Source organism: Apus apus, chromosome 3 (assembly GCF_020740795.1).
Source record: "Apus apus isolate bApuApu2 chromosome 3, bApuApu2.pri.cur, whole genome shotgun sequence".
NCBI lineage: Eukaryota > Metazoa > Chordata > Aves > Apodiformes > Apodidae > Apus > Apus apus.
Window position 1 is genome coordinate 62,701,767 of NC_067284.1, and position 20,291 is coordinate 62,722,057.

At 36.5% G+C, this 20,291-nt stretch overlaps 1 protein-coding gene across 1 annotated transcript; it reads left to right on the plus strand.

Annotated features, from left to right (window-relative positions):
- The first annotated feature begins 599 nt into the window (after positions 1–599).
- LBR (lamin B receptor) lies at positions 600–14,365 on the plus strand. Its single transcript, XM_051614251.1, has 14 exons — positions 600–700; positions 1,667–1,847; positions 3,293–3,481; positions 5,087–5,170; positions 5,766–5,943; positions 6,201–6,394; positions 7,174–7,228; positions 9,031–9,225; positions 10,454–10,557; positions 10,959–11,084; positions 11,179–11,347; positions 12,902–12,982; positions 13,080–13,202; positions 14,134–14,365. The coding sequence occupies exons 1-14, from the start codon at positions 669–671 to the stop codon at positions 14,292–14,294; spliced, it is 1,872 nt and encodes a 623-aa protein (XP_051470211.1). The 5' UTR covers positions 600–668; the 3' UTR covers positions 14,295–14,365.
- The last annotated feature ends 5,926 nt before the right edge of the window (positions 14,366–20,291 follow it).

The window sequence follows — 20,291 nt, forward strand, 5'->3', positions numbered from 1 at the left end:
TTAATTGAAAAAACGGAAATTGTATTTCACAGAGTCATAAGAAACAGGGCTATGCATTTGAAGGGGTTGAACTGACTGGGATAAAACAGAGGAGTGGGAATTCAGAAAGAATAAAAAAGTAACAAGCGACTGAGACAAGAAACACTAGTTAGAATACAGAAGAGCTGGAAGAGCATGTGTCTACAAGCATAGACTAATGAAGCCAAATGATAGAACTTGCTCAAATATTATACAGCAAAGATGGCCACATGTTTCTTTTTTGAAGCATTTGGGAATACTAGCAGTAAAATCCACATGAGGGAATTTTGCTCAGTTTTTGGTTTCTTCTTTGACTTGGAGAGCTATACAGGTGTGAAATCTAACAACAGGCGTTGCAGCTTCTACTAACATTCAGCAGCTTCAGGAAATGCCACAATGAAAGTTGATTGAAAAGCGTTACTTAGTCCCTTCCTCCTATGTGTTACGAAGGTCTGTGACTGCATATTAACAGTATTTTTTGCCAAAGATTCTTTTCACTGTAGGTTAGTTAATGTGTAATGAATGAGTATCTAGTTAAATATTTGTTTTTGCCTTTTTTTTGATGACTTCACATCTTGTTTATAACAAAAAAGTTAAAATTATTTGAAAAAGAGATTTGCTGGTTTGTGTCCCCCCTATTCAAAGTTCCTATGTTAACCATGCAAATGAGGATGGTACATAGGTAAGTCTGCATTTTAAGATACTCTTAATTCACACGTTGAGGCTTGAGTTACGGAAGCTCAGGTTAGAAGTATCTTCTTGCTATGAATAAATATTTTCAGATGGCAATACAAGGCACTTTTCAAAACTGTTATACAGGATTTTGCATTTAAAGTTGCAGCATTTTTTACTTCTTTGGTTGTTTTTCTTTCCCAGCACTCTGGTAATGTGGACCAAGGGTGGTAGTTACTTAAATCCTGTTTGGCTAGTATCAAGTAAAAACCTTAAGGTGCAGACAGGAGGATATACTTTAGTTTTTTGGGATATTATGTGATTGCTTTGATGGTCTACTTTGTTTTCCTACAGGCCCCTGCAAAAGGCATTTAACGTCTTGTGCTAAACAAGTGGAAAAGAGAAAATATTAAACCCAGACAGGAGCCTAAATTCTAGTATTTCCTAACTTTTGAGTGTTTGGCATATTGAAGAAAGTAGGTAATGTGGCTGTGTGTACTGAATAGATTTAGGACATTGTATTATAATGTTTAGAAAATCATCACTTCTGTAATTTTGTAGAACCACAGGAAATGAGGGTTAGAGGACACTTAGATACCATCTTACTTACTTTTTCCTGTCTAGGTCAGATCAACTAAATTTTTGTCATTTTTGCTAAATACATGCTTTGCCTGATTTTGGTGGTCTCTGATAGTGTAGATTGTATACAACAGCTGAATACTGGTCTAGATATACTACTAATACACTTGAACATTTTTTCATACAATCTAATGTCAATTTTTGCTCTATTTTAAACTTATATCTTCTGTTTACTATTGATTTGGCAAATAGATATTTTTTTCTTCCCAGGCAGCTTTCTGCCTATTTTAGGTAATGAGTTGTTGGCTTAAAAGTTTCCCTGTTCCAGCCTAAATTACATTGAAAGAGAATAGCCTAATGTTTAGCTGTCATACATACTGATTTATTTCTTTTCTAGGGACTCCGTTTGGAAAATGCCAAGCCGGAGGTTTGCTGATGGTGAGGTGGTGATGGGCCGTTGGCCCGGAAGTGTCCTGTACTATGAAGTAAAAGTGACTGGTTACAATGATGTTTCTCATCTTTATACTGTGAAGTACAAAGATGGGACTGAACTTGAATTGAAAGAAAGTGATATAAAGGTGAGTACACATTTATATAATTGTCAGTATTTCTCATGGAAGGTTATATTGATTTGTCATGTAGTTAAAAATACAACTTAGAAATTTTCCTTAACTGCCTTCAAAGAATTGATGCTAAATAATAACTCTTTCCTACGTGACATCTCAGGTAGAAGATCAGAATGCTGACCCTCTTTATGTTGAAAACACAGTGATACATTGTGAGAAATATGGGTCTGATTATTCAGGAACTCTGTAGCATGATTATTAATGAAAAACTGTTTTTGGGTGGCTTATACAGCTTTTAATCTGAGGGTTGATACTAATTTGACTTTTTCCACATGCAAGCATGTAGTTTAGGAGCACTGTAAATATAAATAGTGCATGCCCTTCAAGTACATAATTAAAAGATCTGTGAATAGCTGTTTTAGGTCCCCAAAGGTTTCATAAGATATTTTGCTGCATTTGTGACAATTAGGGAGTTTTGAAAGAGAGTCATGTCATGTATATGAGCACATCCCTTTGTCTTTACAAAACTTTATTCTTTCTGTTACTAATAAAGGCTGTTGAATCTCTGCATACAAGTTTCATTTCAGTTTAAAATGTGATAATGTATGAGACAAAAAGCTATTTGAAAGTTTGGTAGTTGATTTTTCAAGGCCTGTTCTGAAACCTGCCTGAGTTCAAAGCTAACTTGTGTGTCTTTGTGAACTCTAGTTTCACTTTTGGTGGCAGTGTATGTGCCCTGAAACTGGCCTTTTCTTCTGGGATAAAAATGTTTCTGCTTTGAGCTACACAACTGTTTTCACTGCTTGAAGACTTTTTAACTTGTTTACTTCATGCTTGCAGGTCAGCAAACTCCAGCTGACAAAATACCTTTGTCATAAAGCATGTGTGCCTCAGAAAGGTCATGTTCTGGAAATTCTACTTTGTATAGTTCACAGAGAAATAGAACTGAGTGCTTTTGGGGAAAACTGTTGATGAAATTAGTCATCACATCTAATTTAATGATTTAGCTGACTTTTTTTTTTTAATGTTCATTTAAGCTGTATTGCCTTAAACAGATCATTGCATCTTGACATGCCAAATACATTAAAGCTGAGTAGCTGAAAATACAGCCCTTTCTTCAGGCTTAACAGATGGCTATCATTTCATTTATTTTTGCAAAGCCTTAAGAGCTTTGTGCTCACGTTGATATCTTAAATTTGTATCCTGATTTCTGTAGTTTTGACAGGAATTGTCAGCAGTTGGACATGGGACATGATTATTTGGTGATAACCAGCAAAGTGAATATACTGTCCTTGCTTTTTCTAAATAGCCTTTGTACAGCATCACTAAAGGAAGTAAGATTCAGTTCTGTAGAACTCTGTTTCCAGAGACCTCATCACAGAAAAACCTTAAGTTTCTAAAATTGTTTTTTGGAATGTCTAAAATAACGTTTCACTTTCTTCCCCTCTTTCTTTTAGTCACGGTCATCATTCAAGCACAGGAAGAGCCAGTCCTCTTCAAGTTCTCCCTCCAGAAGAAGTACTAGTAGATCTCGATCTAGATCTCCTGGTCGGCCAGCAAGAGGCAGACGTCGTTCTTCTTCCCAAAGCAGAGAACCTAAAGATGACAAAAAGAAAACCATTCAGGAAACCAACTTAGCTCTACTGGTATTAAATTGTTTGGTTGTTCATTGTATGTGGGTTTGTTGGATATTTCTTAGAATGTTTGCTATTTGCAGAAGATTGGTTTTATGCATACTGGGTTTATTATTTTAAAAGCTAGCAGTAGCTCGTGTTCCCTAAACAACATAATTAACTGCAAAAGTGTATCTTAGAACTGCCTTTTTTTCTTTGAGAATAGGCTTTCTAGCTTGCTGAGTTGTGAGGAAATTCTTGAAATGTAAATGCATGTTGTTAAATTCCATTTGAATTTTTTGGTACTGTGAAGTTCTCAGGATTCAAACACACACAAATTCTTTATTATTTTAATATTTAAGTAATTGTTAGCCATATGTTCCCACTTGTGAAATGGGCCAAAGGAAATTATCCTACTTTTAAGATTTATCAATCAATACATAGCAGGTAAATATATATATAAATATATAAAAAGAATAAATATATATATATAAACATATATATATAAGGCCTTGCTGACTGGTAATATTGCAGAACTGTTTTCATTATAAAAACTGCTGTAAGGATTTGTGAATTTATCAGATATTACTTTTTTAGCAGAAATTCATCATGTCTGCTCTTGCCTTTTCTGTGAAGGTTATACTGAGTACTAAAAACAGTTCTGGTGTTCTGTAAGTGAAGAATAGCAGAGGCAATATTTCTCTATTAAGGCAAACAATCTGCTTTTTGTGCTCTTGAAATAGCAGCAGGTGATACTTGTCTGAGACACAGTCCCTTGAATTGAAAATGCCTTCTGCTGATCTGTTGACATAGATAAGTTTTAGTTAGGTTTCAATTAAACCGGACCAATCTAAACTAAATAGATAGGTTTAGTTTAGTAAATTGCTACTACCTGAAAGCATTCTCTAGCACTGAAATGGCTGTGTTTTTTGTTTTGCAATGGACTACTTTGAGCTGTGTGACCCAGTGCATAGCCTGTGGACCATATGCTTGTTTTAAGTAGTTTGAAGCCAGCAGTCAGATTTTACTTTAGACAAAATGTTCATTTTGGTGGTTTTCTTCTGACTTAGAATTGAGTAGTATGGTTTACCTGTTCGTTCTTATATGACTGGAATGACCTGGTCCTTTTCAACAAAGCTTAAATTCAAATAAAATGAAACAGATGAGTTGTGTCTTCCCAGAATTGTCTAAGCTAGGCTTATTAAAATAATTTTTTTGTAATTTATTTCTTAAATATTTAATGGAAAACCAAACTTTCAGTCCTGCAGAGCAGTGTAATATATAGGACACTGAAATTTCCCCTGCTTTTCTTATTGAATTACTAAATAGACATTTATTTTGTCCTTGGCAGTTCCTAATGATGAGTTAAAAATAACTTGGAAATTATTCTCTCTTAATTTCCATGTTAATTAAATAAAATTAGTAACCATTTCCTTTTCTTAAGTGAGTTTTTTTCCCTTATTTTTGAGCTTAAATTCTCCATACTTTGGATACTGAATCCACTTGTTTTCCTGTGGGGAAACCTGGAGCACTTGCAGTTGAAAAAATACTAAATAATTAGTGTCCTTTCTATTGGTTATATACTTAATCCAGCTGTTATTTTCAGGAAACTAAAATTATATATTTTCTTTTAACCAGAAACCAAGTGAGAATAACACCAGAAGGTACAATGGTGAACCTGAAAGTACAGAAAGGAATGACACATCCTGCAGTGTCTTGGAGGTATCAGCATTGTATTTTCTCTTAGTTTTTCTAACTTAGATTTCTCAGAAATCCCTAGAAAAAGGCAATATAATAATGAAGGAGAAAGAGAATGTAACATAAAACTTAGAGGCCAAAGGAGTTAACTGTTCAGATAACTAAGATCTAGGGATATGATGATGTCAGGAGAGTAACATTAAATTTTTCTTGTCTGCTTTGCCAGCAAATCCTCACTGGTTACTTGTATTTATTCCCATGTGTTTACAGTGGGAATGTTTGACCATAGAAAGGAATTTAATTTTTTTTTCTTCCAAATAATTTCTTTAGTCCTGATTGTTAGCTAATCCAGAGGTACTGCAGAAAGGAGGGTGGGAACAGGTGATCTGTACTGGAGCTGCTGCTGATCTGTAATAATGTCCAAAGTGACCACAATGAAACTGGTTGTAGCAGGCTCTTCGAAATGCATGAACTCAAGTACTGTATGGAGGAAGAACACAATGTATATTGGTGTTTTATAGTGAGTAATGCCCTCCTACATTTAAATTATCAGAGTAAAATAAGGTAAAATCACTGTGAACTCTTGTAGTAAATTCAATTTTTTTTTATTCACTAACAGCAAAAGTTGAAACCAGATCTGGAAATAGAGCGTGTACTTGAACAGTACAGCTTGCGTCCACGAAAAGAAGAAAAGAAAAAAGAAGAGATATATTCAGAGAAAAAGATTTTTGAGACAGTAAAAACAGTTGAGAAACCCTCATCAAAAACAAAGGAGCTAGAGTTTGGTGGAAGGATTGGTATGTGTCCAAATTGTCATGATAGTTTAAAATCAGTACTTTTATGTTTTTTTACTTACTGACCATACTGTCGTATCAAGAACTGTTTTTCCAATTTTTGGACCCTGGTTGCAGAATCCAGAGTCATATGACAGTGGAATAGGTAATGACAGCCTCTTCTTTGTTACTAAAGTTACATCAGGCTTTACTAGTGGGATGAAAACAACTTAAAAAAATTCTGTATTTATCTGCTAATATGGCATGATGTCTGTTTACAGGGACCTTTATGCTGATATTTTTCCTGCCTGCTACTGTATTCTACTTGCTGTTGATGTGCAAACAAGATGATCCCAGTCTTCTGAACATCCCTCCTTTCCCAGCACTTGAAAGTCTTTGGGAGCCTAGGGTGTTTGGTCTTTTCCTTCTTTGGTTTTTCCTTCAAGCTATGTTTTACTTGCTGCCAATTGGAAAGGTAAGCTGTTCAGTAGTAATTGGGTCTTTATGGATATTAATATGTGTGTTAGGCTGGAAGGCAGGGTATGCTATTAATGCAGTGAATTTGAAAGCAAATTAATCAGTTTTCCATATTAATTTGGAATATAGCTACTGCTGATTTCTGTAAACTTAAAACAGCAGTGTTTGCTAAGAATGTAATGGCCACATATTTCACAGCCCTACAGTAGAAAAGGCCGAAGCCTTTATAAAGGATTTAAAAATCAAAGCACAGATAATATTTGCTTGATAGAATTCTAGAAATTCTCAAGTATCTTGAGTTTTAAACTGACAAACTGTTTGGTATCCAGTTTCTTATTGATATTTAGTGTTTTGGAATGTAATCTTCACTTAGGGGAGGTTTTAAACCATTCTAGCCATCAGGCACATGCTCCGTTTTCCTCTTTTTGTGACTTGAAGGATACTTCCAAAATCTGAATGAACACTAGAATAAATAAATCCTTCAACCATGTTCTGTTGCTATACATATATCCAGGGATTGGAGCTGTTCTGTTTTCTTGAGGCTAGTTAGGAAGAGATTAAAAAAAATAAAAAAAAGTTTTTACTTGAAACTGTTACCTTTTTTCTTTTAATACTCAAAGTATGTTTTTGAGAACAATGCATGATCTTCAGATTGGAATGTGTCCAGCTGGTTACCTTGATTGAAAGTCTTTGTGGTGGAGATGTGCTTAATTTCCCTCCCTTACCAGTGCTCCCAGAAAGTACTTTGTTGAAACACCACTATTTTATTCTACCTAGGTTGTAGAAGGCCTGCCGCTTTCAAATGGAAGAAAACTGCATTACCGGATAAATGGTAAGCATGTTGCAGTTGCTTATTTTGAAATGTGATACCACAGTCTGATTTGCAGCACTCAGTACAAGATGAGTGATGAAACATTCAGTGGTCAAACCTAGGTATCTGTTTTATATCCTTCATAAAATATGAGCCTTTCCTTGGAACAAGAATGTTAGTAAAGAATAAGAACTAACTGCCCCGGGAGCAAGACATTACATTGTACAGACCACCTGGTCTGTATCCATTTGTGATTGGTGACTCCTGTCATATTCCTTGCATACTTGCTAAATGGACAGTTGCCTATTGGAAGTGTTAGTGATGCTCATGTAACAGGGACTGTAGCTCTGGAGGACATGTTCAGGAGTGATCTGAAGAGATCTTAATCCCGTTTGTCTATTATAATCTTGGATGTCTCTGATTTACAAACTAAGAAGTGTAATAATTATTTAAGATGTTCTTATTCTTGCCTGGCACAGAACATTTCCAAGTTCTTGCTCAGATCTCATTTCACTGCCTATGAATAAGGCAAGTTTATCCTCCAAGTTTGGAGTTCCTGGCCTAAATGGAAAATTGTATTTTTATGCTTCATAGGTATTCCAGATTACCTATTTAATTGATTAGTCAGTTCAAGGACACTATCGGGTGGTAATGGAATCCAAATGTTATATTAAAAAGCTGAGTGGGGTTTTCTTACTCTGGTAAGATGGACCATTTTGAAGTCACATTTTTAAGATGGAATAGGGCAGGGTGAATTGCATCCTGTAGAAGTGATTCATATTGAGGATGCCTTATTCCTTTTTTTGGGTTTGGACTTCTGTCTGTAGTAGCGGCATAGTCTGGTAATTATTTTCCACATTCTCATGAAGAGAGGAATTAACCTACTGACTTTGGAGAGTTTAAAAAAAATAAATAAATTGGAGAAGTCATTTTTTTTTTTTGCTGCTTCAAGGGCTAATTCTTAAAGTAACCTTGAAAGCTTTCTTGAGGAAAGCAGGGAGACCAGTGTCAGGACATGAGGCAACGGGCACAAATTGAAATACAGGAGGTTCCATCTTAACATTAGGAAATGTTTTTTGTTGGTTTGTTTATTTTTACTGAGCAGTGTCACAGGTTGCACAGAGAACCTGTCGTGTCTCCATCCTTGGAGATGTTCAGAAGCCATGTGGACATAGTGATAAGCAACTGGCTCTAGGTGGCACTGCTTGAACAGAGGAGGTTGGACTAGATAAGCTCTGGGGGTCCTGTCTAACCTCAACCTTTGTGACTTTGTTGAAGGTGTTCATAGAAGGTACTTAAGTGAGAGCTACATAGAACTGCCTGTTTGTGTTTGGACATCATTCAAAGTATGTGATTTTATACTCTGAAAGTACAAAAGTTTTCTGTTCCACTTTTGGCTTTACAGGTACTTTAATGCTTTAATTACTGGTATCTGTATCAAGGCGTGTATGAAGATAAATCCTTGGAAGAAAATGTGGTTTTCTGAGCTATGCAACATAACAAGATTTTGTGACCTGCTACCATTATCCAGTGTCTGTCCATTTTCCACTAGAATCTGAAATTTGGTCCCGTGTTGTAAAAAATTTAGGAATGCTCAAGAGTGTTCCTGCATATTGTCCTTTTGATGAGGAGCATAGGAAATTTCAGGGCAAAGATATAATGTCTTGAGTATAATGCTGTGCTCCTGAGGCGTGACCCTCAGGAGCATGGGATGTGTAGGAATATGAACAAATCTTGGAAGAAGTAAAAATGCAGAAAGGTTAGACTGGGTACGTTTCTTCTAGAATATTTTGGCTAACATGTTTTTCTTCTACATCCTTTAGGGTTTTATGCTTTTATTTTGACTGCTGCAGTTATTGGAACTTTATTATACTTTCGATTTGAACTTCATTATGTGTATCAACACTTCATGCAGTTTGCAGTGTCAGCTGCACTTTTTTCTCTGGGTTTGAGCATTTATCTGTATATTCGGTCCCTTAAAGCACCTGAAGAAGAACTAGCACCAGGTGGAAATTCTGGTGAGTTATAAAAATGTGGGTAATTTTGTTCCAGTTGTTTGCTACAGTTTCATCTTTATGAATTAAAAACTAGATTTAGGTGTGGGTTATATAATAGCGTGATTTTTACTATTTACCAATGTAAAATTTATGTTGCAAGTTAAATTAAAATTTTTGGTTACACTCAGATACTGAAAAATGCTTAAAGTTTTAGTTGGATTATCTTGAATAGCTTGCACAAAGTATCTTGGCTGGTCTAGTCCCCTTGCAACGAGGACGGTTCCTTCCTTTCCAATTTCAACTTTTGTTCAAGGAACAGTCACAGAACTTGAAATAATTATTTATTTCTAAATTTATATTTTGCTGCACACTTTTATATCTAGTTAGTTAAACTCAGTTTTAAAAAAAGAAAATTTGATTCAGTCATAGAATCACAGAACAGTTTGAGTTGGAAGAGACCGTAAAGATCATCTAGATCCAACCCCCTGCATGGGCAGGGACACCTCCCACTAGATCAGGTTGCTCAGAGCCCCATCCAACCTGGCCTTGAACACTTTAAGGGATGGAGCTTCCACAGCTTCCTTGGACAACCTCTGTCAGTGTCTCACCACCCTCACACTTAAGAATTTCCTTCGAATGTCTGACACCTAAATCTCCCCTCTTCCAGTTTTGATCCGTTACCTCTTGTTCTCTCACTACATGCCCTTGTAAAAAGTCTCTCTCCAGCTTTCCTTTAGGCCCCCTTCAGGCCCTGGAAGACCACTATAAGGTCTCCGTGGAGCCTTCTCATGAAACTGCCTAGAAAGTATTACTTACATAGATCTTGTTGTATTTTCATCTCTTGTCCATGTCTTTTGATGGACAGATAATTGTCACAGCTAGAGAAATTCTTGCTGCCAGAGAAGAGCAATGACGTAGGAGGAAAAATAAAATTAATTACTGTAAGATCATGTTCATGGAAACCGATGTGAGCTCTAGCATAAGGCTCAAAATGAAGAAACAAGTGTCAAGGAGAAATAAGCCTACAGTAACTTCTAAAGTGTTTCGTCCTCCTAATAAACAAAATATTTGGGCCTCTTAAAATATAAACCATGTGGGTTTTGCTTTGCATTTTGCATATACTCTCACATTTTTCTTGCCAACCTAAAGGCTTTTTTTTTTTTAATTTATAATGAGGGAACTTTAGGAAGGAGTGTAGTGGCTTATAAAGGAAAGAGTGTTGCTAACAAAGAGTATGCTTTATCTGTAGGGTATATTGTTTATGATTTTTTTACTGGACATGAATTAAACCCCCGTATTGGCAGTTTTGATCTCAAATACTTCTGTGAGTTGCGTCCGGGATTAATTGGCTGGGTGAGTCAGTAATGTTATTTTATTTACTTAAATATTACATAAATGGTTTATATATATATATATAAAAATTGTATTAAGGATATAATGTCTATTTATAAACAGGAAAAAAGTACTTACAGTTTCATGTTGAGATTTTTAAAGATCTTTTTATTCCCTTTGGGATAATTTCTACACTCCAGCTTCTTTGCTTTGTGAGAAATGAAAACCCTTCTAAAAGTATTCAACTGTTGAAGCTACACAGCTTCAGAAATGTTGCAAATCGTTGCTTGTGAAGTGGGTTATTATTTTTTTTAAACCTAAACATAGGTCAAAACTGTATGTATTAAAAGGTCCTGTAGTGTAATTGGAAAGACCCCTTTCTTTTACAAGGAAAATTTGTTATAAAATATTTTCTAAACTAGGTTGTTATAAACTTGGCAATGCTCTTGGCTGAGATGAAGATACACAATCAAAGTATGCCATCACTGTCAATGATACTTGTGAACAGCTTTCAGCTTCTTTATGTAGTGGATGCTCTTTGGAATGAGGTAAACAACACTCCTTAAACTGTTATAATTTCTAATTATAATGTTAAATGAATGAAGCTTTATAAATTCTAATTTCCTATCTCCTGGTTTCTAGGAAGCTATTTTGACTACAATGGATATTACCCATGATGGATTTGGATTCATGCTGGCATTCGGAGATTTGGTGTGGGTTCCATTTGTGTATAGTCTGCAGGCCTTTTATTTAGTTGGTCATCCTATTGCAATTTCTTGGCCTGTTGCTGCTGCAATTACTGTTCTGAATGGTAAGTTATAATAAATGTCATTGTTACTGCTAGTAACAGTGTAGTACTGATTTTGTGTTTTTTAAGTTGCAAGGTGAAGCTTCAGCCAAGATGCAGTTGTCATATTTCTTGTACTACCACTGCTGTTGGAAGCATGTGTTTGACTACTGTTCAGTAATAAATTATCATTTATTAAATGAAGGGTAAAAGACTCAGGACACCTAATTGCTCTGTTGAGTGGCATCTTTAGATGGATGCTGTTTGGAGTTGCAGAAGTAATTTAAAACACTTGAAAGAGTGTAGCAGATACCTTTGAAAGCTAGTCTGAGTGATGGAGTGATTCTTCTAAATAGGAAGTCAATAGCTTTTTGGCTATGTTTTACTGAACCTAGAGAAAAAGAGGTTTTTGTAAAATGGTTTAGGTTGGAAAGGGACCTTAAAGATCATCTGGTTCCAACCCCCCTGCGTAGGCAGGGACACCTCCCACTAGATGAGGTTGCTCAGAGCCCCATCCAACCTGATCTTGAACACTTGCAGGGATAGGGCTTCCACAGCTTCCCTGGGAAACCTGTGCCAGTGTCTCATCACCCTCACACTAAAGAACTTCCTCCATAATGTGTCACCTAAATCTTCCCTCTTCCAGTTTTTATCCATTACCTCTTGTCCTCTCACTACAAGCCCTTGCAAAAAGTCCTGCCCCAGCTTTCCTGTAGCCCCTTCAGATACTGGAAGGCTGCTATAAGGCCTCCCCAGAGGTACCTCCCACAGTTACAAACTTGTCAGTAAAAGACATCTTTTTCTAGATGAGTGCTTTGAAAAAAGATCTTGCATCTTTAGGGGACCTTACATTTGCACTGACAAGGCCTTGATCCCTTTTATCTAAGTAGTAAACTTTACAGTATTTGTAGCATGACAAAGAACTTAAAACACCGGGAAATAATATGAAGGTGTACAACTTAGTATGTGCAATCCTGAGAAATACACAATCTTTTGTTTATTTCAGTTAATATTTTTTCTTGGTGGTTTGTTTTTTATTTGGTTCGGTTTTGTTTTGCTTTTTAATTTTTATTTTTATTTCAAGTATTTCAATACAGCCTCAGAAAAAGCAAACTTAAGCTGCCTTGTAAAAATTATGAGGATAAAGGTAATAGTAATACCTCATTGTCAGGTTTTTTTTTTAATATTGTGAACTTGTAAATAGTTGGTAAGTTTATGGTATAGGTACTGGAGCAAAATACTGGGCTACTAAAAGATCTATGATCTTATAAGCTGCATGTCACCTCACATGAATTTCAAACTCAAAACTTACTATTTCAGCTATAAATGTAAAAGTAAACGTGAAAGTAAAGCTTCTCCAAAATCTTAAAAAGTTAGTCAGTAATGTGTAGAAGTAATGGAACATAGGTTTCCAATAGCATTTCTACCTTGTTAGACCTCTGCAAACTGGACAATATCCATTATTAACTCAGAGGAAAAGACTTTGATGTAGTAAGTGTCAGAGAGCATTGAGTGCTTTTGTTGAAGGAAAGAAAGCTGGAAGAAAACTGAAAATGCAAAATAAACAATATTTTTCAGGTATTGGTTATTACATATTCCGTAGAGCAAATTCTCAGAAAAATAGTTTCCGAAGGAATCCAGCAGATCCCAAATTGGCCTGTAAGTGTTTTTTTTTTCTTTTGTTCAACGGTATACTGTGTGTCTTTGTTAAATACACATTCTAATTGTTATATTGACTACAATACTCTATTCACAGATCTGAAATTTATACCCACTGCAACTGGAAAAGGGCTTCTTGTCACGGGTTGGTGGGGTTTTGTTCGTCATCCTAATTATCTTGGTGATATCATCATGGCTCTAGCATGGTCTCTACCCTGTGGTAAGTTCCTGAAACACAAGTAACTTTTTATCAAAAATGCTTCTGTATATTGCCATCTGTCTGGGTTTGAAATGCAAAGTGATCATTATTTGAGATTCTAAACGGACTTTAAGGAAAATATATTTTAAAAAAAGAATCATCAAACACAAAGGAGTGCAAATCTGTTTCGAAGTTCAGTTTTATTTGTTAATTAAATACTTCCTTGTTTTCATGAAGTTTTAACACTTGGAGGAAATTAGGGAGCCTTTTGTCTAACAGGGTTATATAGTCCTGATTCTTTGCAAGAGCTTAAAGGAGCAGTGAGAGTTTCAGAAAGTAACATTGTAAGAGTCTTGCCACCTCTCATTCAAGCTTGAAAACTGGTTTTGGCCTCCCTCCTTGCCAGAAGGTGTTTCTCTTCTGTAAAAGCACAGAAATGTGTGACAGATGCTGCTTCTGCACCCTGTGGCACAGTGGCTTTTGCTGACTATGGGAGATGGGGTGTTTTGGTGGAGTGGAATTTTGTCACTAAGGGCTTGATGCCCTGACCAGGAGCATCAGCTGAGACAGGATGCTGAAATTCAGGTATCCCTCCAGGGGATAATTTTGGATTTCACTGAAAGCAGACGATACTGGATTAGCATATACACTTGTAGACAGTATCCTGGAAGAGGCTTCTGCCCATAAAATATAAGACTTGGATCCTCTATCAGGATCGTAATGGCAGAAGTGGAGGTGTTGCTGTAACCACATGGGGCTTGAAGATGGGGGGCAGGGGATCATAGAATCGTACAGTAGTTTGGGTTGGAAGGTACCTCTTAAAGTCCCGCTCATTATGAGTGTTAAGTTATCTCAGTCCCTAACTAGTATATGTCACCAGCTTAGTACAACTTAATAGCCAAGACTGCTGGATTTTTGCTGTATTTTAACTTTCTTACTTTACTTTTTACAGGTTTTAATCACATTTTACCATATTTCTACATTATGTATTTCATCTGCTTGCTTGTTCATAGAGAAGCTCGTGATGAACATCACTGTAAGCAAAAATATGGTTTGGCATGGGAAAGGTATTGTCAGCGTGTACCATACCGCATATTTCCTTACATCTACTAGAGCACTCCAGATGCCTGATTTGCAAATTAATTCTCAAGTTAGTTTCTTTGCAAATAAAAATATACCTCTTACCTTTGCACTTGGTCTATTTGTTATTTAGGCTTTTCAAAAAACAACAACAAAGTGACCACAGTGGAGTGCATCATTTACAAGTAATCTTAAAATATTTTGAGTTATGTGAACTGACTGTGACTTCAATTTTTTAAAAATTGTGAAATTTAAAAGGTCTTCGAGCCCTCATTTTTTTTCCAAGTCAAATTTTATTTAGAATCCTGAGTTTACATTTTTTATTGCATTTAATTAAGCACTGTGATGTAAAGTATATTTTCTTAATACAATAAATGCAGAAATGTTATCCAGTTAATTTTTTAGTGTTACCTATACCATCTAATCTTGGATGCTAGTTGCCTGAATTGAAGGAGCAGCAGGGTCTTTTTGGTCAGTGGAGCTGGAAGCAGAGGATTTTGCCCGTATGAAGTATCTGTTCTGCTGGCATTGCTGCCCTGCAGCTGCAGAGCTGGCACCACTCAGCTTGCCAGTTGTCCGCCTTCTGACTTTTCATTAATGGGATTTTTTTATCAGGGAGGCTAAGGCAGGCATCCTATCCTCCAGGAGGGATGAAGGGATGGGATCAAGAGGAGAAACAAAGGAGAATGTCCCCTTCCATCCCATCTTCACATCCTTGGGGCATTTTCAGCATGGGCCAAGGGGTACTCCTGGCTGCTGCCTGGCAGCATCCGACCCTTAGAGAGAAGCCACACTTCTGGCTCAGACTGCTGAATGCCAATGATACAAACACTTGTTTCAGCTGTGGGCAGGGCTGTGGAAGTGAGTAGTAAACCTCAGTCCTGCATCTAGCATTCAACACAGGATAGCAACTGGTGCAGTGTATGCATATTTGACAGAAAACTACCACAGTTGGCTTATTCTGGTCTTTGTAAATTGTGTCTTAATGTAACATAGCATTTACTGAGTGTGTAAAATAAAGCCTCCATGTTTTTGCTGTACAGTGTTTGGATTTGAAAATGCAATAGCTTTTTTAGAAACAGGAGAAAACCGTAACTAAATCCATTTCCAGGAATTAAAAAAAAGTGAATCGAATAAAGGTTTTTGTAAATTAATGTATTAATTCTTGATACAATTGAAGTGTTCATTTAAGTATTAGTATTGCAGATATGCTATGAAAATGTAGGAAATGCTCCTCAATCCAAAGTTGTTGTTTTTTTAAATTTGGCATTGCTACCTCATATGCAGGTTTTGCCTTTTGTACTGTTGCAGATAGAGAAAACAGCTATTTTTTTGCTATTGCTATTTAAAACAACTTTTTTTACATGAGCTCGTGGTTAAACTCTACCACTTTCTAATATATTTTTGTATATATTTTACTTTTTAACTAAGGTATGTGTTCTAGTCACTAGTTGTGTTGTCTAACTGGCTGTAAATGAAATGCCCTTGCAGCATTTACTTCGTAAGTAGAAGTTTTCTATTTTACCGAAATAATCTTGCATTAACCAGCTTTTTGTTATGTTGTCACAACTGATAGCTTTTCAGATACCTAATACATGGGGTTTATAGCACAAATTGTCCAAAAATGCTTATTAGAATATTAAATATAGTGCAGATGCCTCCACACTTGGTTTCAGGAAAGTTCCTAATGAATCAAAATGTTGCTATTATTCATCGATTTTCTGTTCTTTTAAAATGCTAATGTAAGTTAAATCTAGCATGCAGGGTTGTTTGTTTGTTTTTAATAAAACAACCTTCTATTTTGTACACAGACATTTTTACAGATAATTGTACATCTGAAGTGTATATAATGTAGTTTGTGAGTGTCTCCTCAGAAACTCTGTATGTTGGTGTTATAAGGAAAATGTTTTAAGACAAGTACTTCAATTCCTTGAAGAAAACAGTAGTGGCTGTAACAACACTGAAGGGCATTTATTCCTGAGAAGTAGCAGATTAAACTGGGATATTTTTTCAGTGGTTGCTGAATGGATTCTTGGGAAACAGAGCAATCACTTTAACAGCACCAGTTTGCAGCTGGTGTCTTAAATGTACTGAACCGAAGGGGGACAGTTTAACTCCCCAGCCTATAAACTAGGAGATGCTACTGCCATCCCAGTTTTATCTGTTGCCACAGAAGGTTGTTAAAGTGTAATTCAGAGCCCCAGTCTTTCAGAAACAGATCCTGACCAATGATAATTTTAGTTTATTTACATGTTAAGTTTTATGTGAATTTGATTTTGAAGTAATTGTTTTTAATACAAACAAGCCTATAAACTAAAATAAAGCTTTTGCTTAAAAAAAAAAAAAGTAGTGCCATATTTTTTTTCCTCCCAATTCATGGTGGTGTCTGAAGAACATGACATCAATTTATCTTACTAATTAAAAGTTCTTTTTATCTGTGGTTGTGGGCATCTGTGGTTCTTCTCTTAGCCTGTCTGGGAATTTTAAAGGGAGGTCCCTCAAGTTCTCCCTTTTATGCTTCTCTTTAAGCTGAAGTTTACAGATCTACCATAAGCCTGCAAACACATTTGTTCTTTGCATCAACTCTATGCCAGCTGGACTGAAGAAAATCCCAAGTGCTAAGAAGCAGGTGGCATGGCAGGGGAAGGAAAATGAGGATCAAAACCTCAGTGGATAGTAACTTCAGTTGTTACTAAGTTAGGAAAAAGTTACCGTATTTACTGCAAAAGACTATGGCTTAGAGAAATTAAATACTCATGTCTGAGCAGTGTCAGTCATGGAGCTGGCTCAGCAGGGCACCTGCTTTTTTTGACCCTTTGTCCTTGCTTGCACGGTAGGTTCCTGTTGCAGAGTGAACTGGTAACCCTGAAGGTGATGCTATCCTCGGTCTACGTAGTCCAGTGCAGTGGGCAAGGCAAATGCATGTCCTCTTTTTGTTCTTCCATTCTGTTAATCCAAAAACAAATTTTAACTGTAGAAACACCAAACTTAACACTTGTCTTCCCTATATTATACTGTATTTCACCCTACAGCTTCTATTAGAAGTCAAAAAACAACTGCAGACTTGTATATCATGGGCTACAGCTTAAGGAGTACTTCACAGAAAATAAATTTTGTGCTGATTTGACCTTATATGAACAAGACTCTAGTGGAAATATGATCCACGACTAAAGAAACACTAATGCTCATTTTCCCTACAGAAATTTACTTACAACAGGTAATAAAAATGATTGCTTAAATTACATTTAGAACAGCTCATCAAAACCTTATCAGAAGTACAGTCCTTACCTCTTGTGTGTGAAAGTTGTTTTGGGGAGTGGGTCTAAAACCTCTCCAGTGTGTGGATGGAGAATGGCTTGTACTGTCTGTATATAAACCAAAAACTCCCAACACTGTTTTCTGGTGGGGACGATCCCTAAAATAAATAATAGTAGTTTTATGTTGTCACTGTTTCAGAAAATCTGAGCTTTGTTTTTTTCATAAGTTTTTTTAAAGCATCTGTTCTACCCTTCTGTACATACAAGCATTAACAAGTTCTGGAAGAAAAGTATTTCATGCCCCATCACATGGCATAGGTAAACCTTCTGAAGAAAAGACAAGCTGCCAAACTGGGTTGGTACTCCAGGTTTGGGTTTTTTTGTGTGTGTGTGGTTGTCATTCCCATCATGCCAACACACCATCTGCTTTTCTCCTCAGAAGACTATCCAATGCCACTGTAGCCTAATGTTCAAGTAATTTTCTGTTTGCACGTTGAGGAGTCTGTTCTGCCATCTGCACAGGGACAGGAAATTACACAATTCAGTTGTGGTCACAGGCAGGTGATCTGCAGTGTTGCACATCAAATTACATATGCTTGGTGAAGCAGGTGATTTACTAGTTCGTGAATGTTCATGAATAGCATGCTTTACTGTCAGAAGATTATATTTTTTCAGTGCAACCATTTGCTTCCCAGCTTGTCATCTGCATAGAGGATTGTGTATTCTACAGTTCCCCTTTGGCCTTGGCCAAAGACAGGAAAGCTGAACATGCAGCAGTTAAATGCCTCAAAGAACATCTTTGAGATCACAAGCTCACCCTGGGACCTGTGTTAAATGTAAATGACCTGAAAATGGAAATTTTGAGCCAATAATGTTTCTCTTGTAAAATACTTCTTGTGGAAGATGTGGATGCTATGAGAATTTCAGTTCATGCAGCAGCTGTGGGAAATGTCTGCAGATATGCAGGACAAATTAACGGAGATCACAACGTTGAGAGACATCATATATTCACCACTGGAAACACTCTGACACTTAAATTAACAGATACGCAATGCCTCGTTTGCTCAATGCAACCAACTATTAATATGACCGGTCTGCCTTGAGATCGCAAAGACTTCAGATGTGCACACAGGAGCTTGCCCATGCTTCCCAGGATAAGCTTCTCAGGACTTTTCCTTACAGTGCTCGTATTTCCCTGTTGGAGCTGTATATTGCTAAGTTTTAGTCAGCCTGCCTAAGGACCTTCTTGCTTCTGTATTTCAAACTGCAGAAACTTTCACGTCAACTAACCAGAAACAGAATCCATCTAAAGCTTAAAATCAGGTGAAGTCCTGTGAAAAGTCCTGGTAGATCCTTTGCTATGTAAATGGAAATTAACGAGCAGAGAAAGGAAAAAAAAAAGTTAAATTCAAAGCCACATTAAAATTCAAAGTTTGCTTTTGGCAACACAGCTTTAAAAAAACCTGTGCTGTAACTATTAATAAAAAAGCATTTCTACTGATAAGACATGAAGCTCATGCAAAATTTTTCAAATAAAAGAATGATTTAAAGAATCAAAGGAGCAATTTCATGCTCTTTTCTATTTGTGATTTTGTAATATTGTCAGCAGTCCTCTTAAAAGCAAACTGATACTGTAGACAAAAGACATTGGAATCGTATGGCAATTTCGTATGCGTTTGTATCTGCTTATCACAGCCTTCAGGGAATGGAACTTTGCCAGACTAAAATGTCTCAATTCCCACCAAAATAAAGGAGGTAGGGGAAGGCTTTTAATTTTTAAGAGCAAGCCACAGAGTTACATACAAGAATTAGATTTTGAGGTGAAGTAATACAACACGATATTAAAGATACAGAAAGATCCAGAATAAAAGCAACAATATGTTTTGAACTATCACTGATTTTTGTTCAATTTTAAGACCATGGACAAATAATTAATCCTGCATTTCTGCACCTAGAAGTGTTGCTTCTATGCTTGGTTGGGCCATTATGAAAACAATCCCTAAAAATAAAATTAATTGCAATGTGCATTTCAGAGCTGTATTTCTTTAAGTTTGCTATTAGAAACAATAGCCCAGGTTCAGTTCATCTCGCTGTTTTGACCAGCTTTAATACTAAATAACATCTGTTGATGGGATAGAAGCTGAGAATGTGTGACAGTGGAAAACTGGCAAAACTTCCCCTCCATCATCTCAGGATGGCACTTTCAGCTGCACACATGCAGCGTGGCCTGCAGAGGTAACTGAAGACACTGATCTACTGCACCAAGTCAAAATTTTAAATAATTGTGTGTGCCCCTGCCCTCCAATTATAAGGAGATAAAATTTACACTTCACACAAGCTTAACTACTTCTACCTACCAAATGCCCTACGGCTGGTTTTGGTATCACTAGGGGATAATCCTGAATATAAAGCTGAAGCAATGAATAAAAAGATGAGTTACTGGGTATTTTAGGAAAGAAACAGACATTCAATTTGTGACTATGGGAGGTATTTATACTGTGTAGTTACCTGCAGTAAACTGTAGATTACTCCTCCCTGGTACATAACATTGGTATTTGTGTGCAGGTGCATTTCATGAGCAGAAATTTCCTCTGTTAAAAGTTCAGACCTGCCTACTGTGGTACCACACACTGCTCCACACAACGCATGTAATGAGTCAATGATGCTGGTTTGCCACTTGTGCAGAGGTTTACTTTCTCATATCTGTAGTCACAGAATGGTTAAGGTTGGAAGGGACCTTAAAGGTCATCAGGTTCCAACCTTCCTGCTATGA